Here is a 20,621-nt window from a genome sequence, read left to right as displayed (position 1 = left end):
CTGGACATCCCTGCCCCGAGCCCTGGGGATGCTGGACATCCCTGCCCGGAGCCCCGGGGATGCTGGACATCCCTGCCCTGAGCCCCGGGGATGCTGGCCACCCATGCCAGGAGCCCCGAGATTAGCGGCCGTCCCTGCCCGGAGCCCCGGGGTGAGCAAACCAGCCGGGCGGGGCGCGGTGACCGCGGTGGTCTCCGTGAAGTGTCGTGGTGACCCGGCGGGGTTGACCGCGATGGTCGGAGAAGGGCTCTGGCCTGCGAGGGAGGCGCAGCCAGCGCCGGCAGGGCCAGTCCCCCTGCTGCTGTCCCCACTGAGACCTCCACTGCAGCTTCCACCATCCGCCAGACTTTGTTGGTTTGCGGATTTAAAGTTTTTTCAGTAGGATTTAGTCCCCTGTATGAATTTAATAGGAATAAACTTGATTTTTCTTCTCACATCATCATATATTTTTAGAAACAGACTTTTTCAGAAGTGCCTTCAAGGAGACAGGTTGCCATTCCACTGTCACAACTAAAAAATACTCCCACAGAGTGCATAACTTTGCTGATATCCTTGTAGTCAGTGCCTCTTTCCAGGATGGGAAATTCCTGCTTTTTCAAGGACAGGGCAGCTTGTGTTCATTTTTAAGAAGTCCTTTTAAACTTTGACTTGAAGTGGACGCAGTGATTCTTCACTGGGTTTCACGACTCTGTAATTTCAGGAGTCCCACGTGCCCATGCCCAGATACAGCACTCGTGGTGCCCCTGACTTTGCAAGGTGTGATCAGCAGCATCAGGCCAGTGGGAGAGTTTAATACTTTCACAGAATTTTTCATGTCTCTGTTGGAGCTCTTTGACAGGGCAGGCTGAAAACAGCTTGCAGTGTCACTGCTGGAATCTCACAAACTAGAAACCGTAACTGTTTTTTAAAAGTTTTTAAGCAAAAATGTAGTGGCAATATGTATTTATTATATTTAATATAATATGTACTATATATGGCATACAATATATAAATATATGCTCTATGTACATTTACATAAAAATATAAATAAATCTGTACAAACTCATAGCGTTCCTGTTGCTAGTGCTTTCCATTATCACTGATCTTAAAAGAATCCTACCATAAATGAAAACTGTCATGAATAAACTATAAACAGTTTATTTCAAATGTGCTCAAACTTTTGATATGTTTTTGTTTGAGAGTGACTTTCATGCAGCCCTACAATACTATTTAATTCCCAACCTTCCATTCTACTACCACCTTCACTCAGCTCCATTTATCCTTTATTCACAGTGATGTTTTAACAACTTCACATGTTTAATAGCAGGTTTGTGAACAAGGCTTTGTAAGACTTTTCCTTGGAGAGATGCATCCAGCCACAGAATTATCTAGGGAAGGAAAGTCACACTTTCCTTCCACACGTGACTTGCCTGTGTTACTCTGACAGATACAGTAGCCTTAAACCTAAAGGCTTTAAAACATCAGTCTGCCAAAACAAAATGAGTTGTGATACACTTCATGTGTTATCCCCACAGTTGTCCTAACAATACCAATTTTTTACTGGATCATCCTTCAGACAGATGGGTTCCCTTGTGCAGCTTCATAACCACTTGCAGAAAGGCAGCAGAGGGAATGGGGAGGGAACAGGACACAGGTATAAGGAACCTGGACTGCCAAGTGGATCTAAACACTGGATACCAAACCACATCTTAAGGAGAGCTCTGGCTCTGTCTTTGCTGTGGTCAGTGGTAATGCTGCTTAAATGACCAGCAGTCACCATCTTTTAAGTCACTTGTCCCTGCCCTTCTGCCATCGCCTCCCTTAAACAGACATGGTTTATTTGTGTGCCTACATGAGGAACTGAATCACAAAACTGACTGTTTGGAAAAGAATGAGTCAAAAAAGAGAGCTTATTTTCCAGCTGGATCAGGACTAGTTTCCTGATCTGATAAATGCCGTGGCCCACTACACAGTTGCACCTGACCAAGGGAGCGAGTGATGCAGGGGCAATAATAAGAAATCAGCAGTTGCTTAAATTGGTACTTCTGCCCAAAAACCGCCTGCTGAGTGGTAGCCATGGTGACAGGGAGGGGTACAGTGATTCTGTTCCCTGCTCGATGTGTCATTCCTCTGTCAGACAGCTCCTGTCCTCTGGAACTGCTGGAATGGCTCAGCTGCTTGTGAAGCACCTGCCCAACAACTTGCATTCAGTGTAATCAGAACAAATAAAATCTGTGCCAGTTTACTTACTGTGCCAGTAGCCTGAGGAGAAATACAGGAAGCCATAATTAAGCAGAGCATGTGGGGGTTAACATGTTTGTTATGAAAGCTGCTGTGCCTTCTTGGCATTTGTGCTCCAAACATTAAAAGAGCAAATAAAGTTCTTTTCTTACCCTGACGACTTTCATTGTGCTGATAATGTGTCACTCACGCATGTGTTTGATAATAACAGGCTTAAAAAAGAATGGTATCTCATCCTGATGGAAGAAGTGGGATTTGGCTCTTGTCCTGATCCATGCAAAGATTATTCAGCCACTTTTAAAATATAAAATTATTTACTTAAATCCATCATCATGATGGTGAACGACAGAGTCTTTGTTTTAAAAGTCTTGCAGTTGAAAACATATGCAGAGGGTGAACAGAGGTTGGAAAGAGAATGGAAAGTGATGGGAAAGAAGAGCAAAGAAAAATTGATTTCAGCTGAACACTTCTGCAAAACCCTTGGGGTGTTCTATTTTAGTTCCAGCTTTTGCATTTATCCATTAGCATTTCGTTTTGGACTTCAAGTGTGTTTTGAATACATGTGGTGAAATCACCGGCAAAACTCAATTAAAAAAATTTAAAAATAAAATTTATTTTCTTAATATTATTGTGATGCTGGCAAGTTTGAAAGTGTGGAATTACACATATTTGCTTAGGTTTATTTGTCTCACTTGGCTTATTGCATTTGATGGGAAACTCCTTCGTGACTCTACAGAGCACTGATTTAAAGAAGTTAAGTGTCCTATTTAAACTTGTCCATTTCCATGTTGCAGAACAACTGGTGATGTTATTATTAATCTTAAGAGTAGTGAAAGTTCTTATTATCCTGTGGACAAATGAATAATCAGGATGGAAAGTATGGGAAAAATCAGGAGAATTTATTTCATTCACAAATTTATAGATATTGAAGGAGGAAGAGACACCAGAGTTATCTAGACTGACATTTCCACAAGCAGATATTCTTCTGAGAATCCAGCCCCACATTTAATTTACATCACCACACAGGCCTGGTGAAGGTTGAGGTGCATGCAAGAGGCAGTCATGGCCCTGGGAGAACAGCCCTTTTCTCTCATCTGGCGACTGATCCCTGTTTACACATGGAACTCGCACCACACTTACTCAGCAGAATGCTAACATGCCTCTGCAGCATTCCCTCAGCAAGCAGAACAGCCCAGTGCCACAAAAAGACATGACACAGTATATATGTTCCAGCTGTTCCTGACAGTTACCACTCCGCTCCCCCCTGCAGACAAATATTTCACTCCCTCTCCATTCACAAGGACAAATTTAGCAAAGTCACGGGGGATAATTCAGCCCCTTCTCTTCCTTTCAGTAGCCTGTCCTCACCATACAAATCAGGTCTAATGGAGGAATGCACATAGATCCTCAGAGCAGCTTGATTTGTTGCTGTTGTTTGAACAATTAACTACAGAAGCCTGAGCCTGACCATGGGCACAGACTGATGCTGACATCTCTGCACTGTTCTGCTTGTCTGAGGGATATGTTCTGCCTGGTTCATGCTGTGCACTTGGGCACCCCCGGGCTCTCAGTGGCAGTGAGACCCAACACCTGATTCCAAGGCAGGAGCCACTGTGAAAATAAAAAAAGAAAACAGACAGTTGAACGTTGCTGTGGTTTTGCTCCAGGAAGCATATGAACTATGTGAGCTGCATGTGGGTATGGCCTTTATTGTTGTGGACAGGGCAGAATCTAATTTTACCAAAAGCACTCATGACACATAGGGAGAACTCTGTCAATCCCTTTCAGAAAACAGACCAACGCCCTCTGGCACTAACCTCCTCTGGGAAACAGCAACAGACATCCAGCATCTCATAGGAAAGTCTCCTGTTTAGGAAAGTAACTGGTGGAAGGGCTGGAATTCTGCTGGATAGTGCATTTATTTGCAAATGTAAAACTGTCTTTTTCTAAAGCGGGGGTGCCAACAAACAGGTTCACTTTGGTTCAAACCCCTGCCCTGTCTCTTTTACCAGAAGAGAGGCTTCTCTCTTCTCTGTCATCCACGAAAGCACAGGTTAAAAATTGCATTTTGGCTACTTTTCAGCTTCTGCTTACAGACTAGTAAACAACACATAGGTGGATAAGTGGGTCTTACACTCTACACAGGCATTGCTAGCAACACTTTTATGAGGATTTCCTTGCAGGGTAATTACAATAATGGCTCCTCAAGGTCAGCAAATAATCCTTGCAGTTGAGGGAGGAGATACTGAAGCAGAAAAGATGGCTTTTTAAAAGAGCCAAAATTTCTGTTCTAATTGTCTTAATCACCTTTTGAAGCTAAGAGAAACCCACTTCATTTTTCATACATAACAATGACCAGTACTCAGCTCATATGTGAGGTCTACTGATTAACTTTATATGGCAATTTGGAGGAGTTTGCCTGTGCACAGCTGATGGATCCTGGTGACATGACACAGCCAAACCTGTAACAGCCAGGAATCCAAAATAATCTCTTTGACATCAAGATTATGACATGCCTCTTCCAGGTCAGAAATAGCAAATCATTATTAAATTTTCATTTTAATCTCCTGAAAGTGAGGACTTGCTAAAACCAGTTTACTCTAGAAGTTTATAGCCTAAAGTTTGGATATGAGGTTTAAAGAAAGGTCTCAGGAAGGCCTGCAAAAACAGATGGAAAAAGAAGTTTGTAGTTTTATGTTTAAATGAAAAAATACCTACCTAGCTATTTTCAGACTCATAAATGTGGAAGGCTCACCATGAAGTGCAAGATGGGTCTCAGCTTTCCTAAAATATTCCTACTGATAACAGAGAGCACTCTGGAGTGATGAGAAAATAAACCCGTGAAAATTAACAGAGGACACTGTCTGCCTTTGTTCTCTATATTGCCCAAAAATGCCTTACTGAGAGTTATAGGAACTCTACCTCTTACACTGTGACTTGAGAGAAATTTTCATGCAGATGGCAGAACTGTGAGTGGAAGAGAGACCTTCCCCCACTAGGCAATTGAACTACTTTGTTTAAGTATGATTGAATAGAGGCTATTACAGCAAACAGACCAGATTTCTGAACTCTGTGTGTAAAAGGTTGCCCTGTGTGAAGAATGTAAATGCAGGAAAGGAGGGATTGTTTTGATGGCAGCTGTGTGTTTGAGACTGTTACAAAAAAGGAAGAATCATTACAGGATGAGGAAGAAAGAAGGCCTAGGCAGTCAGGGAAGCAAAATAGAAAAAAAAAAAAAAGAGGTAGCAAGGAGAAAGGCAGAAACATATTCTATGTGGACTGGGATAAATTAAAATGAATTACTCTTATCTAACAGATCTTTTAATATTCTGGAAAATATAACAGGTTCAGTCAAGTTTTCCACAGGGTGTAGATGCTGGTAAGTAAAAATAGATATAAAGGACAAGATTAAAAGTATTTTCACAGCAGGGTAAAGCCCGTGGCAACTGAAGTGATGGCTTGTGGCTTATGCAATGCATCTGCCATGTTTGCAAGGTCAAGGCAGACTTTATACATTTAAGCATCTTTTGTGCATTTCCCGTATTTAAAGGAAACCCTGGTGCATGCTAAAAGCTTTGAAAAAGAACTGTTACATTTACAAATAGTCTATGATCATCTTAGGGATAACAGTATGAAATCAAACCCACAGGAACAGGTTTCTGCTTAAGGAAGAGGTTATTCATTTTGGGTAGAAAATTTGCGAAGAAAGAATCTCAACTATCATTAAAGAGACTTAAAGGCTGTACTGTACCAGCCTGCTCACTGGATACTCACAAATATTCAAAATTTTGCAATATTCTGTTTCTGTTATGGACAGATCATTTATAGGTTTTCAATATTGCAAAATAACTGCATATGTTAGGGAGAAGAGGATGCCATTGCAGTGAGCAGCAAAATATGCTTCAGATTTATTTAAGTTGGAAAAAACTTTTGACAGCTTTTGCTTTGACCTAAAATCTCTTTTAAATTGCCTTTCACTTTCAATGAAACTGGACTTTTCTGGTTGGGGACTGTCTTGAGACAGTGCTCAGATTTTGGCAAAGTCATAGCTTATTACATCAGGAAATATTTTATGACCTTTAAAGGAATCACTCACTGGTCATTGTTAAATTTTCATGACATCATTGTTTGTAGGTATGCAAAATCTGGAGTTCAGGACAGAATACACAGTTGTAAAACTGTTTATTAAAGCCTGGGCTATGGTAGCTTAAACTGATACAAATTAGTGTGGCTGCAATTCCACCCTTCATCTTGCCATGGATCTGTTTTGCTGCTGTATTGGCACTGGCCCCTGAGTGCGTGGGCAGTTGAGTTGTTTTGCTGTGCTGATCTGAGAAAAAAATAGTAACTTTCTTTGTTGGGATCAATTTTTGCTTTTTAGAATCTTGAACTAACCGTTTTCTCACCTGCAGAAACAAAAATAGCAGTGCAAGGGGTCTGGAGCAGAGAAACATGGTGTGGTGGGAAGGTGTTTAAGTTCAAAGCTGCAAAGGGCAACTAGTGTCCATATAGGTAAGGAAGGTACCTTTGCAATATGTTCCTGATGAGGGTTGGTAAACTAACACATTCTAACATGATCACATAATCCCGGCTCATCACATCCATGAAGAGATGACAGTCTTCTCAATTTCATAATTTACCAAACTGTGAGAGTTCCTGGCTCTCCCACTGCAAAAATGAACACACAGCCAAAAAAAAAGAAAAAAAAAAAAGGAAAAAAAAAAGAGGATACCAAGTGAAAAAAATGTTTAGGGAAAAAAAAACCCCTGTGCTTGAGAGATACAGCCCTATTAGAAGCCTTTTCAGTACCCAAGTAAAGCTTTGGCTGCTAAAGCCTGGATTAAAAATGCAGTATTGGGATAAAGTTGTAAAAACAAAGAGTATTTGTACAGCTATCAACTCTTTGAACGAGATACAAAGGATACATTAGCTATTTTGTTATAGTTCCCAAAGCTGAATGCGGTCTTGTATTTGCAAACCCTATTGGCAATGCCAGAGACTGTCTGTTGGGTAAAATGAAAACTTGATACAGAAAATTGATGCATGAACATGAAGCATGAACACAACAAACAAACAAACAAACAAACAAATAACCCTCCAAAACCACCAAAACAAAAAAAAAATCCACCAAAACAAAAAACCCAAGAGAAAAAAAAACCCCAAGCAAACCAACTCCACAAAAGCTCCATCCTCCCCAAACAAACAGAACCCCCCCCTTTCTGAAAAAACACTCAATGTGAAGCCTATTAGAGCACATTAGTGCCTGTAGATGATGCAGAATCAGGTAAGCACTTGTTTGCAGCCCTGAATTGCCTCATGCAGGGGCTGGGTTGTTCTCATCTGCTCGGCTTCCACAAAGCCCTGCAGCAAGGGACATCCTCAGAAATTACATCCTCAGAAATTACATCTTCAACACAGCCTGGGTTTCCAGATGAGTGACACATAAACCAAGAGCTCATTTGAGAAGTATCTTGTATATTGTAAGCTCTAGAGAGGAGGAGGCCTATGCTTCTTTCTAATCCTATGAGAAGGGAAAAGAATCTGGAACCCTAAAGCAGATAAACTTTGTAAGGGAACCTGTGAAATAAGGATCTGAATGAAACAGGGCTGCACAGGTAAGTGCAAGAATGCATAGAAGTGTGCCACTGGACATAACTGAGGTTACTTGCAAAGAGATAACCTGTTAGCTTAATAAAAGCAGTATTAAAATAGCAACATGATATAAGCATTTGAAGTGAGATGGTAGTACTGCAGTCAGGGTAAGGTAACACATGGTTGGCACACTGTGGTGGCTCACACATGGAGGCTGATGTAGGCATGGAAATAAAGGTGGCAAATATGAAAGTCAACAGGCAAACACCTCAGAGACAGCACTTCTCAGTTACTCCCAGATCCTATTTGTTTCCAAACTATAAAGCTGTTTATTGCTTACAGCTAACTTGTATTGCACAGTTGTGCTTTAAGTTCATTGATGGTACAATTAAGCTAAAAATGACCAGTGTTGTAGATGTGGATTTTGGACTATGGCATTCAATGGAGAGCCTCCTGAATGTGCACAGGGGAGTGAACAGACCCCAGACTCACAGGATACTACCTTTCCAAGGCCCTTCTTAACAAGACTCTTTTGTCATTTTATGGGAAGATACTGGTTATACACAATACTGTTCTAGAAATATTTAAAAAGCAGTAAGTAAAAGATGGTTTACAAAGCTAATTTTTATAATTTTTTTCCCGTTATTGATAAAATCAGTTTCAAGATTGAGGAGTATTCATATTAAATAGGCCATAGGCTGCCGGATCCTCTTGTCAGGACTCCCGCAGGCGAATACAGGTCGGTGTTGCCACCTGGTGGCACATGACAGTGGTACTGCCACTTGTAAATCGCCACACAGTGCATTCACATGGTTGGACTACACCTACCACACTGAGTTACCTGCTTTGTGTAACAGTTGGGATTTGGCAGACTCTTGGTGTACTGAGTTTATCTGTTCCCGTGAATTCAACAGGTCTGCTGGTCTCTAAAGCTTATCAGTTCTTGGGAGATTTTCACATATTATCTCTTCTCGTGAGGGCAAGAGGAGGGGTAGGCACCGATCTCTTCTCTGTGGTGACCAGTGACAGGGCCTGAGGGAATGGACTGAAGGTGTGTCAGGGGAGGCTTAGGTCAGATATTAGAAAAAGGTTCTTCCCCCAGAGGGTGTTTGGGTGCTGGAGCAGGCTCCCCAGGGCAGTGGTCACAGCACCAAGCCTGACAGAGTTCAAGAAGTGTTTGGATGATGTTCTCAGGCACATGGTGTGACTCTTGGGGATGGTCCTGTGCAGGGCTAAGGGTTGGACTCGATGATCCTTGTGGGTCCTTTCCAACTCAGCATATTCTGTGATGCTGTGCTTCTGTTATTCTGTGATTTTAGCACATACTGTTTCATTCTTCAGCCTGCTTTTTGGTAACATTTCTCGATCCACAGCCATATGTTGGTACCTATACAACCCCTCCACAGCAACTCACACAAAGGGGGTTTGTATAACAACTTGGCCTATGAGGTAATTCCACAGAATACTAAGATTTATTTTAAAAAGTTACCCAAATCCAATATATCTGTGCTAGAGAAATTGAGACTGCTACAATTAGTCCCCTGTTTTGAAAAGGTTGAATAGCCACCACCCACAATTTTAAAATCTTATGCAATTATCTATATACTATATCAAAATGCTACTTCATCTGTATCATATCAATGCTTTACAAATTTCAGCAGTGTTTGAAATACAAAAGTGGGAAACAGTGAGCCTAAGTGTATGCAATTTCTCTTTCTAAATCTGACAATAAAACATAATTCTCATCATACAATATGTTAAGTGGCATCTTTCTGATTTGGGCAGAGGAGGCTTGTAGATTGGTGTGTAGACTACACATTCAGCCCTGGTGATTGTATCTGGCAGACTAAAATAAGGAGTAATAAAGCTGGGAAAACAAAGAGCTAATACCTAAATCTACAACTTTAACATGACAAGTGGCCTCCTGCCTCTCAACACATAAAAAAAAACAATTGGAGAAACTCAATGGAATTTTTCAAATATTAGCACAAAAAATATATATATAAAGTAAGTACAAAAAAGCACTTCACTACTTTAAAGAAAAACCCCAATTAATTAGATTATCATATGATAATAAGCGATTTTTTCAGCCAGTGGCCTGTGGATCCATGGGAGTACACAGCATAGTCTAAGAGAAGCAGCTAAGAACATCTCTGCATAGTGTCAAATGCAAATATGAAGCACACAAGCAAAAAATAGCCAAAGGAGATCTTTCAAGAAAGCAGCAGCTTGGTTGTTTTGTACAGCATGCAATGTTCCTGTGAATTTCAAGGAAAAAACAAGCTGTAACAAACACTTGAGAGTGTTTGGCATAAACAGAAGCTACAAATGTTTGAAAGTAGAGAAGGAAAGTCAGATGTTAAAAGTGGTTAGTGAGCTATTTTCCATAAAGGTTAAGAACAAACACGTCATAAACTGGAATTTTCCCACCTTAGAGACTTTCTGCATAGCTAATGGTAAACTTAATCTTCTAGACAGCTCTGCTTGGAAAAGCTATTTGGAGCACTCTTTCAAAACCAGTCACGTCACTCTTCTCAATTGCACTATGAAAAATGTACCTCCCAAAGCTTTTAAAAATAAATCATGTGGAAGGGCTACTGCAGACGCCGTGGGTCCTGCTTTGTTGTGAACTGTACTGCAGACACAGAAGGCAATAGGGGGCTGAATAATTTGGAACAGCACTGTTACTGCTTTGCAGATGTTTCGCAACACGAAAAAGGGGAGTTTAGAACTTAAATCTTCTGTGCTGGGCCATAATCTAGATAACGAATCTCCGAGTAATCAGGCAGTCATGGAAACAGTTAAGACACATGTTACTGGCACCTCACTGGAGTCAATGCATAGATGGAGAAGAGTTCTCAGAGGTTTTTCTAAATGCAGTGTGTGAGTGCTGCAATAGCCCATTTGCTCAGCTTAGTTGTTGAGTTATGCAAAAAGATCTTGATAACAGTTTCTGAGCTTTTTACTGGACTGAAGAAGCTTTTATTGCTCATTCTGCCTACTGGGCTAAGGTTTCATTGCTGTCTCTGTACCAAATGCTCATGATAATGCCTTTGTAAGTAATCACCAGGTAAAATGGCTGATTTGAGCTCTCAGTTTTTAAAGTCTGACATCTCAAGGATTGTTTTGGGATCCTTTAGCAATATGACCAAGGTTACAGCTCAGCAGCTGAGAATCTGAATGTCTTGCATTGACAGTCAGAAATACATGCATTGCCAGTAACTAAATCGAATGGCTTCATAAGTGCAATTTTCAACAGAAACATGCAAACACTGCTGAATTTAAAATGGCTCAAGAAAAAAACCCACATATGTTTTTTCCTGTAAGCTATTCTTGCTTTGGGAGCTCCACTGGTACCTCTGCAGATGTTAGGAGATGTTTTTCTCTCTAGTACAGCCTGGGGCACTTAGGAAAACACACTTGCCATTTGTAACAGGGTTTGGAACCACTGGGCTAAGTAAAAAGCAGCAAAAAAACAAACAAAAAAAACCACATGGGCAGCAAGTGGAGGGAGAGGATTCTGCCTCTCTGCTCTGCTCTGGTGAGACCCCACCATCCAGCCCTGGAGTCCTCAGCACGAGGATATGGATGTGTTGGAGCGAGCCCAGAGGAGGCCACGAAAATGCTCCAAAGGCTGAAAAATCCGAGATCTGGGACTGTCCAGCCTGGAGAGGAGCAGCCTCCGGGGAGACCTCATTGTCATCCTAAAGGGGACATATAAAAAACATGGACAGCGACTTTCTGTGCCGGTAGATAGTTATAGGACAAGGGGGAACAGTTTTAAACTAAAAGAGGAGAGATTTAGATGGGATATTAAGAAGAAATTCTTTAATGTGGGGGTGATGAGACACTGGAACAGGTTGCCTATGGAAGCTGTGGATGCTCCATCCCTGTAAGTGTTCAGGGTTAGGTTGGACGGGGCTTGGAGCAACCTGGTCTATTGGAAGGTGTCCCTGCCCATGGCAGGGGGTTGGAACGAGACGATCTATAACGTCCCTTCCAACCCAACCCATTCCGTGACTCCCTGTAGCGGCCCCGGCCGCTCTCTGTTCTGCGAGCTGCGGTGTCACTCGAGAGGGCGGGAGGCAGCAAGGCCTCCGCGGGCACCGCTCGGAACCGCTCCGGGCCCCCCGCTGGACCCTCCCGGTGCCGCCCCCGCCCCGCTCCCCTCACACGGCCCGGCCCCGTCAGTATCGCGAGAGCCGCGCGCGGGCCGGGGGAGGGGAGGGGCGGTGGGGCCGCCCCCGCCCCGGGACCGCCGAGCGAGACATGGACATGGACCCGAACCTGGGCCCCGGCCCCGCCGAGGAGCCCCGCGCCTCCACATCCACCGCCCCCGCCGCCGCGCAGGACCCCGGCGCCGAGGAGGTACCGCGCCGGGGGGGCCCTGCGGGTGGTGGGAGCGCGCCGGGCCCCGCCGACCCCTCCTGCGGCCGCTGCTCGGGCCGCGCCGCCCCGGCCCTGGGGCCGCCCGGGCCCCTCCGCACCCGCTCTGAGGGCTCTGCGGGCCGGCCCCGCCCGGACACACCCCCGGTCCCGCGCCGGTCCCTCGGCATCGCCGTGGCATCGCCGCCCGCTTGCGGTGCCCCCGGCCCGGCCCTGCGGCCCGGACACGCCGCTGCCGGGGTCGCTCAGCCCCCACTCCCCTGCGGACGCCCCGCACCTCGAGCGCTCCTGCAGGGCCCGTCCTCGGGAGCCCCGCTGTTTCCCTTCCCCAGTCCCCAGGGAAAGCTGGGACGCTTTCCATGGAAGAACTGACGGCCGGCGGTGGGAGTGTGAGGCCGGGCCGAGGGGTTCGAGGCTGACCCGCTCCGCCCCAGCTCAGGGTATTCCCCTGCCCGGCCCGAGTGCTGCCCTGGTGCAGAGCACACCCCTCGAACGAGCGCGTAGGGCTGCCAGCTGGCTCTCGTTAGTTTTTTTGGGAAGAAAGACAGAAGGCTAAGGCACAAGGAATGTAAAAAAGTGACGTATTCAGGTATCCTTGGAAACTGAACAAGGTTCAACCTGAAGAGTGAATCTTATAAAAACTTAGTAAGAAAGAGGACTGTGCATCAAGTATTTGTGGTATTGGAGAAAATTGCAGAACTACTGATAACAGTGCAATCAGAATTTTTAGCCCAGTTACTGAAAGTCTGTTTTTGTCTGTAAGGAACGCTTGAGGTTTTAATTCATTACTTATGTATACAAACAGGTATGAGACACGGTGCAGTGTAATCCTGAGCATTGCCTGGTTGTTCACAGGAAAATGTTTAAGGGCTATTTCTCTATTAGATACAACTTATTCTGCAAAATTTTATGCATGTGAACTGATGAAAAGTCAGTATGAAACGTTTAGGAATGCCTGCATGGAGAAATCATTTGAAAGCAGTGGTTTCAGATATTATCAGCTTTATGCTGCTGTGCCATACTGGTCAGTATCATAGAATTATAGAATATCCTGAGCTGGAAGGGACCCACAAGGAACATTAACATCCAGCTCCTGGTCCTGCACAGCACAGCCCCAGGAATCCCACCATGTACCTGAGAGTGTTGTCCAACACTTCTTGAACTGTGTCAGGTTTGACTACTTGGGCACAGCTGTGACTATTTCTCTGGGGAGCCTGTTCCAGTACCCAACCACCCTCTGGGTGAAGAACTTTTTCCTAATATTCAGCCTCAGCCTCCCCTGACACAGCCTCATGCCGTGCCCCTCTGCTTCCCTGCCCTTCAGTGTCCTCCAGGCTGAACAAGCCAAGTGACCTCAGCTGCTCCTTGTATGGCTTCTCCTCCAGGCCCTTCACGATCTTCTTTATGCCTTTTGAGTTCTTATTCCCAGTCATTGAGGGATCGTGGGGCCTTCTCAATTTAGGACTGTTACACTTACCAGGTAGAAATTTCCCACCCTAATACTAGTAGCACTATTTGAGGTAGTTATCAGAGATTTTATGGGGTGGGGGGTATTTTGTATTCTTGGAATACTCAGGATCTGTTATTTTTGAAACTGCTGCGTGGTTGTGTTTCTTTGTGAGGTGTTTAAATGACACCAATTTTCAGGGGACTGTCTTAATCGCTAATGGAAACTTTCTAGAGTAGAGGCAAATTGTTACCAGCGAGTTTCCTGAGTTAAAAATGAAAGTACTTTTTTTTGCTGGTTAATTGCACTGAGATGTGTCCTGTTCCCTGACAAGTCAGGCCTCTAAGTGATGAAGATACATTGTGTAAAGTTTCTAGGGAAAAACTCTCACAGACCTGATGAAATGTTTTGTGGTTCTGTGTTGTAGGAGGTACGTGGTCCAGTTTTTAGTGAGAAGTATTCTTATATCAAAATGTAATCGTTGTCAGGATGTAGATTTCTGTAACTCAGAACATTAAGCAGAAGCAAGTTTGGATATGATGCTTGTCCCTACCACCTGCCTGACTCCACAGCATGAAATAGTATTTTAGTGAAACTGCAGCATATTGTCTTCCCCTGTAAGTTATGAGGAGAAGGGAAACAGGAATGCATGTGTCTTCTTTGTCTCTTTCATCAGCTTTTGATAATCTCCTGTTTGTTATTTCTGATACATTGGGAGCCATTAATGTTCAACAGAAACACTGCAGTGAGGAGCAGGGGTGGGAAAGCAGGGAAACTGTCTTTTATCTTGAAAGGTAATGTATAGAATGTGATTTTATAGTGCTGTGGCTGCAGTAACTTTACATGTCAGCTTGTTTGCTACTTTAACTCAGAGTGTGTTATTCACAAATACTTATTGCAGAATAAATTTGATTTGGATGCCACCATAAGTTTTATTCTTCTGGGGAAATCTAAGTAACAACAGAACTGGCATTGCAGCCATCTGCCTTGGGGTTAAAAAGATAATCTTGCATTGCAATTTACTTGGAAAACTTTCAGTTAAGAGGGATACTCATAATACTGAGTTGTTCTGCTTGAAGAACTGTGTATTCATCACTAACAGTTCTGAAAGTTAAGTGTAATATTGCTTGATGGACTTTTTAAATATTTGGTACCATTTTGGACTCGTTTTGCTACTTGACCCTGAATAGTTTAGATTAATTATTATTTTAATTTAATGTATTTATGGGAGGCTGATACTTAAAGCAAATTAAGATTCTGCAGTGTTACATTTTATACAGACATGAACTTTGGCAGTTCCTTTCAGTTTATTCAGAGCATTTAAAAAACAGTTTTATAACTTAATGCATCTCAAAATGTATTTTTTTTTATTGGCAGGAGGTGTGTAAAAAGGCACACTTCAAAGGCAAATTAGGAGAACTTTCCTAAATTAGGGGAAAAAATCCACCAAACATTTTGCCAGTATCAAAGTTGTGATAAACCTGCTTTGAGCTTCCCAACTGAAGACATAAATGAATCTTATAAACTACAAAAGTCAGCCATTTTAGTTACAGTTGCTGAAATTTGTTTCATATGTAGTAAATAAGGTAGTTCTTTAGCTGTCTAAGAGTGTACCAGGGAGTGGTTGCTCCATGAATTGATTTGGTTGTTAATTTGTGTCTCTTCAAAGCCATATGCCTAAGTGTAGTTAAGCTGTGTTTACAATTGAACTTGTGACTGTTTATCCAGAAGTGAAAACAAACAAACAAAACTCACCAAAGGTGCGTCAGAAACTTACAGTTAGGAATCTGACATTAGGAAATCACATTTAATGTTTTAAAATGTCTTTTCAATATATTAATGATACATTTATAACAAGATCTCTGTGAAAAATTAAACCTTGTTCTCTTTCAGTAATTTCTTTCAGTGCTTTTAACATGGATCCTACTTGTAGAGATAAACACAAGGATGAGACAAATCTCCAGCTTTCTTTTTTTCTAATCATATCTCCTCTTTAATTTCATCATGGATATCATGTTCTGCTTTTGGTGAAATAATATAATTAATGCATAATAATAGCATACTTACCATGTAGTTTGTAGGTTTGTTCAGTTTGATATCTTTTTGCTAAAAAAACTACATAGGAAGGTGATATTTATAAAATGTTTAACTTTTGAATTCCAGAAAAATGATCCCCCTTTTCAACTCAAACTTCCTCCAAAAGCGGCTAGACCTGAAAAAGAAGTTGACCCAGAATATGAAGAGAAGATGGTAAGTGTTTTCATGATAAAACATATTGCAGCTTTTTATGGCACTTGGTTGTTGGAACTAGATCAGCACAGTTACGTGGGGTTATTGCAGCCTGAATGTGTCAGAAAAACCCCGACCAAATGAAGATTCCTCTAAACATTAGTCCAGTGTGGTGTTTCTCACAGTGACTGACAGTAAGTATTTAGTGAAGGATAGGACAACAGAGGAAGCAGGTAGTGGTAGTTCTGTTAAACACTGTCCCACTCGTCCAAGTATTTTTGTCTGCATGATTTCTGGAGTTGGAGGCTGTGGTTTTTATACTCAGCAGTTGTCAGTTGATTTTTGGTTTTGTGGTTTCTTTTTTAGTTATCCACTCCCTTCTGTGGTAAGGAGTGACATTTCATATTTAGAACTCGCTGTTTTGTTTTGAATCTGTCTCTGCCAGTTTTATCTGATGACCCCTTGAGTCATGTCAGAGGCATCCTTAAGCTACTTCTTAGCTGAGAGAAATACTGAAGCTTCCAGTTTTCTCATCATATAAAAACATAAAGGTTTTAAATATTGATATCCTGTAATAAATGTGCCATAACAATGCAAAAGATACCTGTTCATGACACCAAGGGAGCTTGTAGTGCTGGAGAGGAGATGTAACAGAGTAGCTTCTGTGTGACAAAGAGACAGAAGCCAGGAGGACATTGCAAGGCTTGTTCTTGAATGATACATGTAGTAAGTTCTTGGTTTAAGCTGGTATCTGTATCTTGTATTTTTCTTAAAAGCTTTAATGTTAAACGGATGCCTAATAATTACAGTAGAGTCTGAAAGGATTAGATACCATGGAAGTCAGAGAAGAGTATCACTCTTAAACATACTTGTATGAATACTTAATGTTTAGCCAAAGAGAAGACACACAAATCTGTTTGTTGGGAATGAGTTGAGTAAATAGCTAAACTTGTTATCACAGTAATACGTGGGGAATTTACAGCTTTCCTAAATTAACTTGTTAGTTCAGTTGTTCTAGGAGGCAAAGGGATTAGATATCAAAAAAAAATCTACCTTTCATCAGGGAAGAAATAGCAATTTCTTTCCAGGAGATCTCTGTGAAGGTGTTTCTGTGCCGGTCGGTGCTGTGCTGTTAAGGAAACGCAGTGCCCTCGTGTGGCGAGATCGCGCATTGCGCGTCAGGCTCATTTTGCTGCCCTTTTCTTCGGCTGCTGTTACTGCTGGGGGAGCACTTCCATGTCTGTGACCTGCAGAAAGGCTCTCTGTGGTTTGTGTATTTCCTGGAAGTGTTACGATGCAGAACTGCTATTTCACTCTTGTAGTTTTTATCATGATATATAAATGACATCACATGAAAATTGCTTCAAGTGGTACAGTGTTACATGAAGCTTAGAAATGTCGTTGAGAAGCTGATAACAATTGCATTCTGTTAGGTAGTGTCTGAATTCTGTTTTTTAATAAAAATACATTTTTATGAAGAAAATTTATCTTTTTTATTTTTTTTTTAAATTCTCTTCCCCACTTTGCAAACTAGAAAGCAGATCGAGCAAAAAGGTTTGAATTCCTCCTGAAGCAGACAGAACTTTTTGCACATTTTATTCAACCTGCAGCACAAAAATCACCAACATCTCCACTGAAAGTCAAACTGGGACGGCCACGGATGAAGAAAGATGAAAAACAGAGTTTGATTTCAGCTGGGGAGTAGGTTTTATTTTTCTTTCTGACTTCTTACAGTTTCAAGTAACTTATGCTTTTTAACATATCTGTTTAGTTTGCATAGAGATTATTGTACTTTCAGTTAATCCAGAACTTTTTCTGTTAATGATGTATCAATTTCTTTAAAAGCTGGTTGATGTGTGCGTGCTGGTCGATCAGTGTTAATATGACCTTGGATCAGAAATGCACTTGTAAACCAAATTGCCTCATTCTTGCCACTTACAATGCTGTATTGTGGGGTTATATTGGAGCACATGAATTGAATTTCTTTTGCATGATGTTGAATTAGAAGGTGCACTCCAGAAGTGCTCCAGATGTGCTCCAGCTACTGGTGAACAAGTCAGTGGGACCAGAGTGGAGCTAGACCAGGTTAAAACAAGAAAGTGTGCATGAGTGGGGATGTTGGATCTTCAGCACAAATTGTCTTGCTCTGCCAGTCTGTCTGTATTAAGTATTGCAGGCAGAGCCTGCATGCAGTGCCTCTGAGGGGTTTTGGAATAACAAACAACTAGTTTTTGGAATGTTTGCAAAATGACATTCTATTTTATAAATTTTTAATTTATTTTTTTTTTAAATTTGAATGTGTGATTCTTCTGAACATTGTAGTTATCAAGTAACTGAGTCTAAGGCCACCACTGATGTGTCTTGTATTTCTGTGTTGCTCGTTAAAAAGTGCCCTAGAGAACTCACAATACTTTTTGTCAGATTATAGTTACGGCTCTGGAGTTGAGGGCTTTATATCAGCCTCTCTAACTAAAGCTGGAATGACCCCTAAGGAATAACTTATTAACAGAACACTAGAATGTACCCGTTGCAGATCAATGGTTGCTTCTGTTGTAATTTGTGTTTTGAGTTTGCAGTCAGTGCACTGAAATTATTTTGTATAAACCCGACTCTTGGGTTCTTCCTTTAGGTACCGTCACAGGCGCACGGAGCAAGAGGAAGATGAGGAGCTGTTGTCCGAGAGTCGGAAAACATCTAATGTGTGTATTCGCTTCGAGGAGTCCCCCTCCTGTAAGTATTGTATCAACACTTCTCCAGTTGCTTTGATGTAATTAAGATCTGAGCAGAACACAATTAAAATGTTCTACTTACAATTAGTATTTTTCTACTTAGAGGAATCTTACATTTGCAGATGTGAAAGGAGGAACTCTAAGAGATTATCAGGTTAGAGGTTTGAACTGGATGATCTCATTGTATGAAAATGGTGTTAATGGCATTCTGGCAGATGAAATGGTAAGCAGTCATCTTTTGGAATTTTTGTGGTAATTATTGAGCAAAATGCAACATTAAAGTGCTTATAGTATTTAATGTATGTGCAGTAGTATGCATCATTCTACAATAGTTTGATTTTTCAAATCTGAAATTGTAATGCAATGAAAGAAATTTCATTGCAAACGTTTGCTATCCAGTTTGCTTTGAACAACTTAAATGGCAGAATTACATAGTAGGAAAATTGTTCAAAATTATTTCTGTATGGTATTTCACTTCAGCAGGTTTCTTTCCCCCCCCCCCTTTGCCAATGCAGGGTCTTGGTAAGACTCTGCAAACAATAGCATTACTAGGCTATCTGAAGCATTACCGAAACATTCCTGGGCCACACATGGTCCTGGTCCCAAAATCAACTCTGCACAACTGGATGAATGAGTTCAAGCGCTGGGTTCCATCGTTACGCGCTGTTTGCCTTATCGGGGATAAAGATGCCAGAGTAAGTGTTGTACAGTTCAAAAATGTTTCCATTATTTTGCAAAAATATCATTTAGGTATGTGGAATTCTCTCTAAGCTAACTACTTCATTACAGTATGTTTTAATACTCTCTAACTATATTAATGTTGAAAATGCAAAATGTTGTGCTTGTAACTATGAGGGAAAAATACAAATCAGTAGATGAGGTAATGGACTGGGATCAAAGTACAGCTGTTTGACTTGCCTCTTTCTCTGTTGTCTTCCTCTTTGATTTTTACACCTGTTTTTCTTCCATATTTGCAATGTGACAGTGTGTACTCATTTTTCTTTATTGCACTCACTTTCTCACCTCTTTCTTCACCTTTTTTTAGGTAACTCCTCCCACTCTTTGCTTGTATTTTATAAGCCTGTCTTGCCTTGTGATTAAGATTTTTTTGTAGAACTTTCCATCTTTCATTGTGAAGGCCTTAAAATAGATATGGGGTGTTTTGCTAACTTGAAGGGGATCAACAAGCTGGATGTTTCTGTGAATTCTGTGGCTACTAATATGGATTGCATGACTGCCTGTTTACTATTTGAGGGTAGAAAGGCTCTAGAGAGGAAATAGGAACTGACAGTGTGCCCAGATGGCCAAGAAGGCCAGTGGCATCCTGGCTTGTATCAGGAACTGCATGGCCAGCAGGACCAGGGAAGGGATCATTCCCCAATACTCGGCACTGGTGAGGCCACACCTTGAATGCTGTGTTCAGTTCTGGGCCCCTCACTGCAAGAAGGACATTTTGGTACTGGAGCATGTCCAGAGAAGAGCAACAAAGCTGGGGAAGGCTCTGAACACGGGAATGGCCTCCAGGTGCACCACGGGGACCTGTATGTGTGGCTTTCCCATATGGTGGTATGAAAGGATTTATATTCCTAGATATGTATCCCTTGCAAAACAGAGATGGGGCAGAGGAATGAGGTATTTAAGAAAGAGAAAAGATGAGTGAGTTTTGTGAGTTGCTTTGAAACACTTTTGTGGATTGTGTCTTCGGACAAGTTAGAGTTTTTTTTCCTTACTGGTTGTATGTACTGTGTTTAAATTACAGAGGAATTATGCTGAAGAGTAAATACTTAATTTTGAATAGGAGATCATTTGTGTTTTGCTTAATCCCAGCTTTCTCTATGCCTGAAGTACAAAGGATTGAAGGGTTTTGTTACAGTAACTTTCAGTTACTGAAAAGATGTTTCATAGTCTTTTCTGTGATAGTTTAGTTCATCAGTAATGTTGGTGGAAACAGTTTTCACTGAATGTCATATAAATTGTTCATATTTATAAGTGTTTATTAATCTAGTTCTTCTGCTTTA

At 41.8% G+C, this 20,621-nt stretch overlaps 1 protein-coding gene and 1 long non-coding RNA gene across 3 annotated transcripts in view; one reads left to right on the top strand and one right to left on the bottom strand.

Annotated features, from left to right (window-relative positions):
- Nucleotides 1–3,099: 3,099 nt before the first annotated feature.
- LOC113948135 lies at nucleotides 3,100–10,282 on the bottom strand. The gene is made up of 2 exons (XR_003528008.1): nucleotides 10,243–10,282; nucleotides 3,100–3,831 (listed from the first exon to the last, which is right to left on the bottom strand). It is a non-coding gene; the product is annotated as an uncharacterized LOC113948135 (long non-coding RNA).
- A 1,711-nt stretch (nucleotides 10,283–11,993) lies between these two features.
- The window catches only part of SMARCA1 (SWI/SNF related, matrix associated, actin dependent regulator of chromatin, subfamily a, member 1), a 33,099-nt gene continuing 24,471 nt past the window's right edge, over nucleotides 11,994–20,621 (top strand). The window contains exons 1-6 of one of the 2 annotated variants that reach the window (XM_027645245.1): nucleotides 11,994–12,180; nucleotides 15,809–15,895; nucleotides 17,409–17,575; nucleotides 18,504–18,604; nucleotides 18,726–18,826; nucleotides 19,119–19,298. In XM_027645245.1, the coding sequence (XP_027501046.1) occupies nucleotides 12,082–12,180; nucleotides 15,809–15,895; nucleotides 17,409–17,575; nucleotides 18,504–18,604; nucleotides 18,726–18,826; nucleotides 19,119–19,298 (735 nt within the window). In that variant the 5' untranslated portion in view covers nucleotides 11,994–12,081. Of the gene's footprint in view, nucleotides 12,181–12,768; nucleotides 12,788–15,808; nucleotides 15,896–17,408; nucleotides 17,576–18,503; nucleotides 18,605–18,725; nucleotides 18,827–19,118; nucleotides 19,299–20,621 lie in introns of those variants that run through there. The other variant, XM_027645246.1, reaches the window with a different exon arrangement.

The sequence above is a fragment of the Corapipo altera genome, unplaced genomic scaffold, assembly GCF_003945725.1.
Source record: "Corapipo altera isolate COAL_440 unplaced genomic scaffold, ASM394572v1 65, whole genome shotgun sequence".
Taxonomy (NCBI): domain Eukaryota; kingdom Metazoa; phylum Chordata; class Aves; order Passeriformes; family Pipridae; genus Corapipo; species Corapipo altera.
The sequence above is the reverse complement of the archived record's forward strand: the minus strand, read 5'-3'. Positions and strand labels throughout refer to the sequence as shown.